General features: G+C 34.9%; 1 protein-coding gene across 2 annotated transcripts in view; it reads left to right on the top strand.

The window, feature by feature from the left end:
- CDK13 (cyclin dependent kinase 13) overlaps positions 1 to 13988 on the top strand; it is a 138836-nt gene that overhangs the window by 39719 nt on the left and 85129 nt on the right. For both annotated transcript variants that reach the window (XM_037056525.1, XM_037056526.1), the window contains exons 3-5: positions 81 to 251; positions 1824 to 1963; positions 3625 to 3795. In XM_037056525.1, coding sequence (XP_036912420.1) covers positions 81 to 251; positions 1824 to 1963; positions 3625 to 3795 — 482 coding nt within the window. The remainder of the gene's footprint in view (positions 1 to 80; positions 252 to 1823; positions 1964 to 3624; positions 3796 to 13988) is intronic.

The following is a 13988-nucleotide window of genomic DNA, read 5'->3' as shown; positions in this document are numbered from 1 at the left end:
TGTAAGATGTGGGTGCATTTTTATTGCTCATTGAAATAAATTTTTGTATGTGTATTTTTTTGTCCGACTTTCTGTTTTAGCTTACGAGGAAATATTTCAGTAAAAGCAGTTAAAAAAGAAGTAGAAAAGAAATTACGATGTCTGCTTGCTGATTTACCATTGCCGCCTGAGCTACCAGGAGGAGATGATCTCTCAAAGAGTCCAGAGGAGAAAAAAACAACAGCACAGTTACATAGTAAACGGAGGCCTAAGTATGTGCTTGCTTTCTACCTGCTCTTAAATTGACCAGAGATGATTCTGGATCATCGTAAACTCATAAAATATACAATTAAGATTTAAAGTAATAAACAGTGTATTTTTTTCTTTCAACTTAAGTATGTGAATAAACTCCATTTGAGTTTTGAAAAAAATCATAATTGCATGCATACCTATTTGAAATGACTAATAAAACCAAATTTAATTTTCTATCACAGTTTGTAATGTATTAATTTTGTAATGTGCCAAAGATAACCTTTATAATTAAGATATTTAAATAACATAGAATCACTCAAATTGGACAAGGTGGAAGTCAGCATTATATGAGCCGGAGCAGAATTAGTAATGAGAAAGCTGCTAGGCTTTTCTTGGATTTGCTGCCATAATTAAACCCTTTCTTTATTTTACAAGTGGTTGAATGAAAGAATGCTTAAATCTGTAGGCCTAAGCTCCTTCAAGTAAATCCCTGGAGATAACTCTTTCCCTTGGTAGCTGTTCATCAGTTAAGTTGGAAGAATGTTGATTCTTTTTTTTTTTTTTAATGTAACCAATCGAAAGTATAAGACTTTGAAATAGATCTGATTTAAGCATTGCTGTTCCAAGGAGCACCTAGTATGAAGTTATTTTTGTACTATGGAATAGTAAGCTAGAAGGCTTTTTAAAATAGTATTTCCCTGAGTATTAAGAGCTTTATTCCTTTACTTGAATTTCTGATATCTACCAGAATATTAAAATATTACAAAATTACATGTCTTTTTGAAGAATGTCAAATATTTATCACATGTACAACACACACACTTAAAATGTGGATTACTGAGAGTTGATTTTTAAAAAATAATTTTATTTATTTTTTAGATTTTATTTATCTTAAGAAGGGAAGGGAAAGAGAGAGGGAGAGGAATATCAATGTATGGTTGCTTCTCATGTGTCCCCTGCTGGGAAATGGTTTGCAACCCAGGCATGTGCCCTGACTGGGAATCGAACTGCAATGCTTTGGTTTGCAACCCTGTGCTCAATCCACTGAGCTACACTAGCTGAGAGTTGATTTTTATTAATACTTTCATATTCTCTTAGACTAAAAGTCTTTCTGGTATTTGCATTTGTAAGATAATTTTATCTATCATAAGTCTGAATTTGTCAGTGAGCCTTATGATTAGATTTTTGGTAATATTTATATCAAAATTTTGTATTTTGAAAGTGTGTGTGTTTGTGTGTGTATAAAACTTTCTGGAGGTTGGTAAGAGAACTTTGACTCTGCATACTAATGTTGGATTTGCCCACTCATTGCAAAATAATGTTTTATTTCTGAAAGTCATTCACACAAGCTTTACTTCTACTCTTTCTCAATTTAGGTGCTAGTCTACATAAAAAGAGTCAGTGTGGAGAGTGATACCTTGCCTTTCATGATTATTTATATTATCAAATCCCAGAGTTACTTGTCTTAGGTCACAAATCAGAAGGGTGGGGAAATAAGGATGTAAGATTGGGTGGTAGGTAGATGTTGAGTATTTAACAGGTTATTCAATTTGCTAGATTGTATATAAAAACTTCAGAACTATATTTGATAGAATATGTGGGCCTCGCTTTGGTGAAATCAAAGAAAAAGATATTGACTGGGGAAAACGCTGCGTGGATAAATTTGATATCATCGGAATTATTGGAGAAGGTACCTATGGACAAGTTTACAAGGCCAGGGATAAAGACACTGGTAAGAATGTCAAATACTCTGAATGTTCAGGTCAATGGAATGTATTGATTTGTGTTTCTTTTTTAATATATAACTTCAGGAATTTTAAGGGAAAAGGTTAAAGTATTATTTCATCTTGGGATTTTTAGGCTTAATTAATCCTAACTTTTCATTGTATTTTTTATTGCCATTTAGCCTCCTTGTACCTCCCGTCTTCCACCTTACCAACCTCCCCCTGATAGTCACCACACTTTTGTCTGTGTCAGAGTCCTTTTTCTTTTTTGCTCATCTTGTTTTTTAAATTTTATTTTACATATGCACTTATGTAAATTCAGTATATATAAGTGGATGTGCATACATTTATGATCTAAAAGTGTTCCTTTAGTATTTGTGATGGGTAGTATGGTGGGATTTAGGTTTCTTTTCTTTTATGGTGAATAGATTTTAGGTTGTTAGTAATTAGAAGGAAAGGTATATTGACACTAGGAGTCTTAGTAATAAATTTTGTTGTAGTAATTCTTATGCAACATTTGTATTTTGGCTGAAATATTTTTTTTGTAGAAATTATGCTTTATTTGGAGGCCAGGTTTAGCAGCTTAATCTTTCATATTTTAATCAGGAACCTGAGAGAAAGTTTTAAAAGGCCTTGCAGAAGAAGAAACAGTAACTGTCAGAGGTGCAATGCATTTTAAAGTAATGCCCTGAGCCAGAGTATAACCTTAAAATTCCTTGTTGAAATAACCCAATAGATTAAAGTAACATAGCTATTTCAGAACATTTAATAAAGATGCTTAGAACCTCCTTTTTTTAAGGCAGTTATAGCATGGACTAGTAATGTTGATAATAATGATTCTGCATTATTAAAAAGGTTAAATTGTATCTTTCAAAGCTGTTTTAATAAAATAAGGAATTGCCCTACATTTTAGAATGTGTGTCCCCCTAAAATCAAATATGTTTTAAAGATTAAAGGGATAAAAAATTCTTCTTTCGAACAGTTTGTACATACAGAATTCCTTTTTATATCTAAAGATTTGAAATCAACCATCCTTTTTTAATAGTGATGAATATTTTCTTCTAATGGAATTTGTGTATACGTGTATGCTTTATATGATATAAACTTACTTATATCTAAATTATGAAGCTATTTTATGCAGTAGGAAGAGCACATACTTTTGAGACAGCTAAATCAGACTTTGAACCCCATTTTCACTACTGAATAACTGAGCAAGTTTAGGCAAGTTAATGTGTGAAAAAATTTTCACCTGTACAATCTACAGAATTTTCTCATCTGTTCAGAGAGATTTTATGCATATATAAGCATATTGGATATATTTATCCTTTCCTTCATTACTTAAAAAAATGACATTATAATGTATCTAATCCTCTTCATTAGAGTTTTTTCACTTTTTTTGGAGAGCATAAAATAATAATACATATGGACCTACTCTGTCTTTTTATACAATTGAATAGTACTCCAAACTTTGGATAAATATCTCAAACTGAGACTTAATTTCTTGAACTGTCAACATTATGTGGTATGTTGGAAACTAAATATATACTTTGTGGGTTTTAATTTGAAGAGGTAGGAACAGAAATTATGAATTAAAGTAAATTTAAAATTAAGAAAAATGTCTTGTGGTTTTTGTCAGCTGGTAACCTGATTTTATTTAATTTTCTAATAGGAGAAATGGTAGCCCTAAAAAAAGTACGTCTAGATAATGAAAAGGAAGGCTTTCCAATTACAGCAATTCGAGAAATTAAAATTCTCCGGCAGCTTACTCACCAGAGTATTATCAATATGAAGGAGATAGTTACCGATAAAGAAGATGCTTTGGATTTTAAGAAGGATAAAGGTATGTGTGCATATTTACATAATCAATTTTGTGTACTCATGGTTTAGCTGTCTTGCAGATTTTGGTATAGATACTGACCATTTAAGTAAATGTAGCTGAGTTGAAAATTTAATTTATTTACTTTATTGGGTTTTGTGTCACCCAAGTAAACATCAGAGTACATTTACCAGTATCATACATAAAGTATTCACTACCATTAGTTGGTTTTTCAAGCTGCACTGTATAATTTTTTTGTCCTCGTTTTTTTAGTGATTGAGAAACAGTGTATAGTGGTATTAGAATTTATATACCTTACGTTTTTAATCTTATAATGCCTAACATAAAGGAAAACTTCATGGTAGGGTTATATATTATTCTAAAAGTGTAGAGCCAAAAATCTTACCTGAAATTGTATTTAATAATCTGTACCTGGTATATGGTTGGCTTTTAACAGAAAAGCCGAAAATAAATTGATATATTTTTAAAGTAATTATCATTAGGGTACATGATTGGTGAAAGAAAGGCTCTATTGCCAGTATGTTTTAGATCTTCAGAGTAAGATTTTGGAGTCATTGTTGACTCCTTTATAAAATCTATGGTTTTTGAAGAGCAGATTTTTTTTCAAACTTGCTAGCTTTCTTGGCTCTTGCCCCACTTTCTGTCACTTCCCTTGCTTCCCACGAGTGGATTGTGCCTTTTTGGGTGCTAATTCCCCGGGTGGGTGGGGTTGTGTATGTTCTAAGATCCCAAGGGCCTTTCCAATGGACTCTCCTGTGAAAGTGGGAGTTTCTCTCACCACTAAAACCCCCACAAGTTTTTATGGCCAGAATTTTTGAGCCTTTATTTCCCTGTTGGTGGAACCTTGGGTTGTGTAGTTTGTCTTGCTCCCCAGTTGTTCCTCCCAGCTTATCCGAATGTGAATGTGGGAAATCCTGATCACCAGCTGTGATGCTGTGAGTCATCTCCACCCCAGCTTCTAGTCTCTGCCCCTCCTACCAGTCTGGATGAATATTTCTTCTCTAACTCCTTGGTTGTTAGACTTCCATGCAGTTGATTTTCTGGCAGTTTGGTTGTTTTTGTTTTTAAATTGGTTTTTATTTTTCTTTTGGTTGTTTGAGGAAGTGAAGTGTTTCTACCTACGCCTCCATCTTCGCCAGACCTCTCATTACTTTTTATTGTGTAGTTGATAGGGTACTGTTTGACTTAGGTTATTATGTCTGGGATTTGTGACTTAGCTTATTAGCAGTGCTAATAAGACTTTTTTTAGCAAGGTCTTTAGCCCTTCTGAGCCTGTTATCCCTCCATCCATTTAAGGGAAATGTTATTTCTCTTACCGTGTTAAGAATTAAATTAAAATTTTATAACTGAAATTGTGTTGAAATTTTATAACTGAAATTGTTGTGTGGAAATGTTGGTTTTCATTAACATTGTACTATAGCCATATTGATGTATTCACTTTTCCTCCAAACATACGCTGAACTTCCTGCTTCTTTGATCTCTGAGATCATGCCATCTGACTATTTCTGTGGTTGCATCTATGTCATTTTCTCAAATTGCTCACAAACTTCAGTCACATTGGTCTTTTGAATTGTCACACGTTCCAATGCACTTCTCTGCCTTAAATATGCTGCTTCCCTGAACTTAAACATCTCCGCTCCCACCACTCACACTCCACATACATACACACAAACATGTACGCACTTGATTTGAAAAGCTGACTTTTCACCTGCTAGGTCTCAGCCTGAATGTTGCTTTATCCATTAGTAAGGCTTTACCTGAGCAGTCTTCCCATTTTCTACTGTTCTTAAATTATGTAATTTAAGAACCCTAGCTGGTCTTTTTCTTCATACCTTTTTTAGAATAACTGGATTGATTTGGTACCTATTTGTTTTTCCACAAGAAAGTGGGAACCATACCTGTTCTATTCACTGTTATAACCCCCTACTGAGCTCATTGATTAGCCTGTAGAAGGTATTGTATCGCTAATTACTGAGTGAATAAATGAGCTCTGCTTACTATAATCCTGTCCATACTTCAACATTTTTTAAAAGCTTACTACCTCTGAACATATAAAGTGTTCATAGTTTCCATATATTTGTCATCATAATCGATTTTCCATATGAGATTATAAATTCCCTGAAGTCTTTGTTTTGCTTTGATTGCTTCATAGTGCCTAGCACTGTATTTTAAAAATCATAGATTTCATATTTTTGTTCCTCATCTTTTTTTCCACCATAATTTTGTATAATTATGATGGTTGATAAATAAGAAAGTATGTTCTCTGGGAATTTCCATTTAGATACCAGTTATTAGTTGAATGTATTGGAGTATGTGAGAAAGTATAAAATTTAAAAGATAATTCCTTTTAAAATTTTTTATTGAGATATAATTGACATAACATTATATTAGTTTCAACAATTAATATTTGTACATATGAAATGATCACAATATATCCAGTTAATATCACTTACACTACAGTTTTTTTTTCTTGTGATGGGATCTTTTGAGATTTACTGTCTTAGCAACTTTTAAATATACAGTACAGTATTATCAACTATAGTCATTATGCTGTGCATTACATCCCCATGACTTAATTTATTTTATAGCTGGGAGTTTGAGCCTTTTGACCACCTTCGTCCATTTCACTTACCTCCCACCTGCTCCCATGGCAACCAGTAATCTTTTACTTAGCATAATGCCCTCAAGGTTTACTTATATTATAGCAAATGTTGAGTTTTTCTTATTTTTTATGACTGAATATACCATTGTCTGAAGTATGTGTGTGTATCACATTTTCTTTAATCATTCATCCTTCATTAGACACTTAAGTTGGTTCCTTGCCTTGGCTATTGCAAATAATGCTGCTATGAACATGGGGCTGCATATCTATTTTTGAGTTAGTGTTTGATTTCTTTTGAATGAATACTCAGAAGTGGAATTGCTAGATCATACTTCTATTTTTAATTTTTTTAAGGAAACTCCATATTGTTTTCCATAGTGTATGTACCAATTCACATTCTCACCAACAGTGCACATTTCTCTTTCATCCACATCCTCACCAACACTTGTTATTTCTTTTCTTTTTGATGATAATAGGCATTCTAACAGATATGAGGTGATACCTGTTAGAATTAATGACTATTAATTTTGATGAGAATCATGATGAGGTAGCATAATTGGTGAAAAGGGAAATAGATTTGGAGTCCTTGAGTTCTGATCTTGATATTTCTACCTTTGTGACATTATACTAATTGTTATTGTCATGGTGGAGCAGAAAGACCCTATGGAAACTTTGATTTAATTGTATATTAGAATTCATAATATTTTACAAAGTGAAACATCTTTAATATGAAAATTATAAATGCCACAAAATCCAGTAAAATATAAGCTTGTAAAAATATAAACAGCCCTGGCTGGCGTGACTCAGTGGATTGAGCACGCTGCAACCCTTTGCCTGTGAAGCAAAGGGTTGCCGGTTCCATTCCCAGTTAGGGCACATGCCTGGGTTGCAAGTCAGGTCCCTAGTAAGGGACACATGATAGGCAACCACACGTTGATGTTTGTCTCCCATTCTTTCTCCTTCCCTTCCCCTCTCTCTAAAAATAAATAAAATATTTTCAAATATATATAAACATGGGCATTTTTAACTATTCTTTTTTTATTTAAGATTTTATTCATTTCTTTTAAAGAGGGGAAGAGAGGGAGAAAGAGAGAGAGAGAGAAAGGTCAGTATACAGTTGCCTCTCATGTGCCCCTTGTTGGCAACCTCGCCTGCAACCCAGGCATGTGCCCTGACTGGTCATTCCAGTGACCCTTTGGTTCTCAGGCCAGAGCTCAATCCAATGAGCCACACCAGTCAGGGTTAAACATTGGCATTATTATAACACAAGCCATTGGGTACATAAGAATGGCTGCGTAAGCTCTTATTTGGCAATGGCTCATACTACTCATCTTATCCCCAAGAAGCCACCTCTCACATCTCTAGATGCAAATATAATACATCCTGAAAAGGTCTGTCCACTCTGTGTCTGTGATTGGACTCCCATTCTCACAGGGACAGAAAAGAAGAGGAATGGAATGTTGTCCTTCTGCTGTAAGAGAAGCTGGCTTAATGAGAATATTTTCCAAGTCTTTTAGGCTGCTGCCCAAAAGAGATTTGGAGATTTGAGTTGCAGTCCAGTCTATAACAACCTGATAGTGAATCCTCACTTGATAGATAGTGCCAACCAGGAACTGGCTGAGGTAGGTAGTAGGGCAGTTTCAAATGGCTACAGCTACATCACAATGGGAGGAGCCCACAGCTTGGTAATTGGTAATGTTAGTGGCCATGCCCAGCAATGTCTAGACCTTTGTGATCTGGGATGCCCACACTGACATTAGCACACCCCTCACTACTTCATCTGAACTGTGATTTTTCATCCTGGGAGCTATAATTTTTCTGGATCTAACCTTGTACCTCTTCTCCAAGTATGTACATTGGTCTAAGAGACATGGGCCCTCCTGAACATTTTCTTTTAATGAATTATGATATTCACTATTTTCCCATGAGAGACATAGATTGACTTGATATCCAGAAGGTGATAGAACAGATGTTTGGGCTGTTGATTGGCAAAAAACAAAGGCCACATCTGAGTTTTGGTATCGATGAATTTGACCCTGCACTTGCTCTAGCAACAGGAACCTTTATTGTAGGGGTACTAGCCTATTGAGAAGGCATGTACCTCACAGGAAAAATAGAACTCAATGCTGGATTTTGTTGGAGTCATTCTTCAGTTGGCTAGTCAGAGAAGCCAAGGCTATATAGCTGGCCTGGCAGAGGATGTGATTGCTTCAGGTTTGGTCAGATAAGGGATGGAGGACACAATGCCTTTGACAAACTTTCTACTCCCAGTTCACCAGACGAGTCAGAAAATGAACATGTTAGAAATTACTGTGTGCTGACATATGCTTGTCAGTGTACAGACATTCCAGAGTTGTGAGGTATTTTGAGGGGACAGACACTCCATGACCATCTTGAACAATACTGCCTTACTGATAATATTTACCCATTTGCACAATTGTAAGATTTCATTTCCCTTCCAGTTTGGTGACCAATAACACTGTAAATGTATTTTGCAGTTGACAGGATATTAATATATTGGAGTACAATGTAAATTTTAAGAAGTCTTAAGTAACATTTACTACCTTGGTAAAAAGAAAAGGAACAGCAGCATATGTGAATTTTAAAAAGTTGGCTCTACTTTAAACTTTTAAATAAAATTATGAAAAAGTCAATATTAAATATTATTTGGTCTTCAAAAAGAAATTACTATCCTTATGAAAACAGGGTTAAATGATATCACCAAATGAGTGTATATTTGTGTAAAACCTTAGAAATCGTGAAGGTGTTTTTTTTTTTCTGAAACAGTAGGGGAAAATGGAGGAGAGATAAACTAATTCTAAATTTTTTTCTTCATCTTTAGGGAGTTCTATTTCTTCTTTAATAACTTTGAGGGGATTATTAATCTTTTGGTTTTCAATCTATTTACTGTTAAGAAGGGGGAGTTTTGTTTCAAAGTATTTTGTACCTCTAGTTCTTTAGTTTCTTCAAGTATGTAAGGAGACTGGGATGTATTACTTGTATTAATTTCAATACTCTCATTTTCATATTTCAATGTTTTTTAACTAGCATGTAAATTTGCAATGGAAGCTTTGCTGTGTTTTCTTCGTTTCACTGAGGATTATAAATTTATTAAAAACATACTTTCTCAATGAGTTAATAATATTTAATTAAAAATTTTAATGCAGTTTATAATTCTCTGGGGAGGGTACACTTTGTTTTGTAGTTATATGTGTATGTATAAAGTAAAAACAGGAGTCATTAATCTCCATCTCAAGGTGTAAATATTTCAGTATTCAGATTAAATAAAACAATGAAATAATGTCACTCCAACAAAATTGTATTTTGGCATTTAAAATGAACATAATATCCTAAAGAACCAAAAACCAGTATTATTGTTGCTCTATACAAGTATTTGTTTAATGTGAGAAGTTGAGTAATCTTTTCATGTGAACGTTTCTTAAAAATTAAGAAAACAATTTTCTGTAATAAATGCTTTTGTCAAGGCGTCACAATATGATTGAAGGAAGATTCTCAAATGTCACTTCCTCTATAGTCTCTGATTCACACATGGTGCTCCCCTGCATTTGCATTTCATATTATACAGAGTTCTTAGTTTTTTCTGTTCCTACTTGTCATTATGTTTTCATATCATATTTCCATTAAAATCACTGAGAGCAGGGTCTGAATTTTATTCTGGTTCATATTCATAGTGTACATCACACAGATTATTAAAATTTTGAGTGAATGAATGAATGAAATGCAGAAGTGGGAAGGTTTTGTCAAATAAATAAGTACAATGTTAAAGGTGGATGCAATGTGGTTAGGTAAAGAGTGTATTCTAATTCATGGCTGTCATAATTTGTTTTATGAGGTAATGAAAGATTGATTGATATATCCCCTAAAAAATATCTTGTTTTAAAATGACATTCCTTATCTTATTTTCTTAAAAATCTGAAATTATTTCCACAATATAGATGTGCTAATAAAAATTTTGTGAAGAAAGTGTTACTGATTGACTTGTACGTTCTTTTACTACTCACATGTTTATTTTATTAGATCCTAGACCTGGACAAATTCATTTCCTTGGTTGCCTTAGTTTTCATGTGCTCTATAGTTGAAAAATGTTTATTGTACTAGGTCCTAGATCTGGGAAGTTCAGTTTCTTAACTGCATTGGCCACCTTTCGATTGCACTCGGATACTGACTACATTTTGGATAGGGCACCTATGTAGAACATTTCTATGACATCATCGTGTTTTATTGAGTAGTGCTAGGGTTTAAAAAAAATGTGTGATCCCTGACTCAATCTAGTGTGTGGGAACCAAAAGGATTAATACTTATTAGAGGTGAATCAGATTAATATATGAATGACAAATTAATTTCTATTCAGAACTTTTTCCTTATTGTTATTAATTTGGTTTATATCTAATTGTTAAAATGTTAGTTGGAGGTGTTGAGTTTCAAAAGAAGTGAAAACAATTTAAACAATAGAGACTGTACAACCTACCAAATAAACAAGAGAACTTTGCTATGGAGTCTGTTTCTACCAACTGTATACTTCTTTTTATTCCACCTTAAAAAAAGAATGATCTTGCAGGTTATTAAGAATATAATTTTTTTCTGTTACATTGGGTCTCCAGCCACATACTTAGGCAGGATTGAAATTTTTTATCTACTGGGGACTGCTTATATTGTGTTGTTCACAACACAACTTCAGTTCTAAGCTGAAGTTCTGCTTCTTTCATAAGTAACAGGATTTTTTTAAATTCTCATAATTTGTCACACACTGGAATGGACCATATTTTATTTCTCCGTTGTTGTATATTTAGGTTCTTTCAGGCATTTACTGCTTCCTATACTGAAATTTTATACTGGGAAATTCAGGCAGTGGTATGCAGCTATTCATATACCTGTAAACAAAGAGGGACTTTATTTGCTAGGAGGAGTCCTGACCAACTTTGAATTATAGGTTTGGTTAGGAATTATGTAGTGAGTCACAAAGGTTCTGGAATTAAATAGCAGATATTCCATCATTACTGGCAAAACAAGTGAATCCATGGTCAGTTGGACCCAAATTCTTTTCATTCCATTGTTACTATGCATAAAATTTTTATCTACATCTGATTACTCCCTTAAATTATTAGATACAGGAATACAAGGTCAAAGAGTTTGAACTTTGAACTTTCTTCACATTTATTACCAGGTTTTCCAGAAAGGTTGTGTCAATTTACATTTTCAAATATAAGTTGGGAATAGAACAAACTACTAATAAAAATGAATTGCCTCAACCTGTATAGGGCATCTATGAAGAAAAGAATGCCTATTCTCAAGACTTCTGTTCAACGTCGCCAGGGCATTTAGGCAAGAAAATGAAGTAAAAGGTAACCAGATATGAAAGGAAGAATTAAAAGTGTTTTTAATTAGTTTGTATCTGTGTACATACAGCACAGAAAATCCTATGGAATTCATTAAAAAACTCTTAGAACTAGTAAATGAGTTTAGCAAGGTAGCAGGAATCAAGAGGAATATACATAAATGTGTTTTAGTTCTGTATACTAACAACGTACAGTCCAAAGCAAAATTAAGAAAACAGTTTAGAGTTCCTGTCAAGGTGGAGCAGTAGGTAAACATGACTTGCCTCCATGAACAACCACAGCAAAAATTGTAACTGAACTATAAAACAAGTATCACCGAGAATTGTCAGAAAAATCAAGCTGTACAGAAGTCTGACAACCAAGGAATTAAAAAAGTCACATTCATTCAGACAGGTAGGAGTGTGTGGTGGAGAAAACTTGGGAGCCTGGGATCCCAGCATCACACTAGACTACCCAGCCCAGTGTTCTACTGCCAGGAAGATAAATCCCCATCACTTATGACTCTAAATACCAGTGGGGGTTGGGGCAGCAGAAGAAATGGTGAAATTCTCGAGTAGCCTGTTAAAGGTCCCACAACAGACTTGGGACTTAGACTCACTCCCTCTAGGCTTCAGTGCCGGGGCAGCTGTAAGGGCAACAGTGGCATATGGGGAGAAATTGAAGTGTTTGGTATCAGGGCAAGTACCAGGGGACAGCTTCCTCCTGTACAAAACTCCAGAGTCCAGGCATCAGCATTGACCCCTTTCTGAGCCCTCCCCAACACAGAGTCACAGAGAAGCAGCACCATTTTGGAGACTCCATCAACCTAATTCATGCAGTTACCCCTCCCTGGTGATTACCTAAGGCTCTGCCCCAACCACCTAACTGGTGTGCTTTTCTACAATAGGTCACCCTACTAAGATGGAGTCAAAGCAGTTCTGCCTAATACAGAGGTACTCAACTTCTTGATACAAGGGACTGGTTTTGTGGAAGACAATTTTCCAGAGGTTGAGTTTGGACAGGAGGCAGAGCTCAGGTGGTAATGTGAGTGAAGCATTGCTTGCTGGCCCGCCACACACATCCTGCTGAGCAGCCTAGTTTTTAACAGGCCACAAACTGGTACTGGCCTGTGGCCTGGGAATTGGGAACCCCTGACCTATAGGGGTCCCCCATGGAAACAAACACAGGGAGGATGCCAAAATGAGGAGACTAAGAAATATGGCTCAAATGAAAGAACACAACAAAACTCCAGAAAAAGAACTAAACAAAGTGGAGATAAACAATTTATCAGATGCAAAGTTCAAAACACTGGTTATTAGGGTGCTCAAGGACCTCACTGGGTGCTTCTACAGCATGAATAAGACCGAGGTAGAAATAAAGATTACAGTAAGTGAAAAAAAAATGACAGGGAATCAACAGTGGAGTAGATGAAGTTGAGAATCAAATCAATAATTTGGAACATATAAGGAAGAAAAAAAATCAGGACAGCAAGAAAAAAGAGTCCCCCAAAAGCAGGATAGGCTAAGGAGCCTCTGGGACAACTTCAAATGTACCAGTATTTGAATCATAGGGGTGCTAGAATGAAACGGGAAAGAGCCAAAAATTGGACACTTACTTGAAAAAAAAAATGAAAGAAAACTTCCCTAATCTGATGAAGGAAATAGACATACAAGTCCAGGAAGCACAGAAAGTACCAAACAAGATGGACCCAAAGAGGACCACACCAAGGAAGACTCTTAAAAGCATATAGTTACCTAAAAATGAGTTCCCAGAAGACTACAAGCTGACTTCTGAAAAGAAATTTTGTGGGCTGGAAGGCATTGGCAAGAAGTATTCGAAGTGATGAAAAGCAAGGACCCACAACCTAGATTACCATATTCAGCAAAGCTATCATTTAGAATTAAAGGACAGATAACGTGCTTCCCAGGCAAGGTAAAGCTAAAGAAGTTAATCACCACCAAGCCCTTATTATGTGAAATGTTAAAGGGACTTTTAAGGAAAAAGAAGATGATTAAAACTGTGAACATTAAAATGCTAGTAAATTCACAACTATCAACAATTGAATCTAAAAAACAAATAAAGCAAACAGGCAGAACAGAAATGGAATAGTAGATATGGAAATCATTTGTAGGGTTATCAATTGGGAGCAGGCAAGGGGAGGGTTGGGGGAAAAGGTGAAGGGATTAAGAAGTACAGATTGGTTCATACAAAATATGTAGGGATGTTAAGACCAATATAGGAAATAGAGTATCCAAAGA

The sequence above is a fragment of the Sturnira hondurensis genome, unplaced genomic scaffold, assembly GCF_014824575.4.
Source record: "Sturnira hondurensis isolate 20B ecotype Veracruz unplaced genomic scaffold, ASM1482457v3 Scaffold0008992, whole genome shotgun sequence".
NCBI classification, from domain to species: domain Eukaryota; kingdom Metazoa; phylum Chordata; class Mammalia; order Chiroptera; family Phyllostomidae; genus Sturnira; species Sturnira hondurensis.
This window is presented reverse-complemented; position numbering and strand designations above follow the sequence as displayed.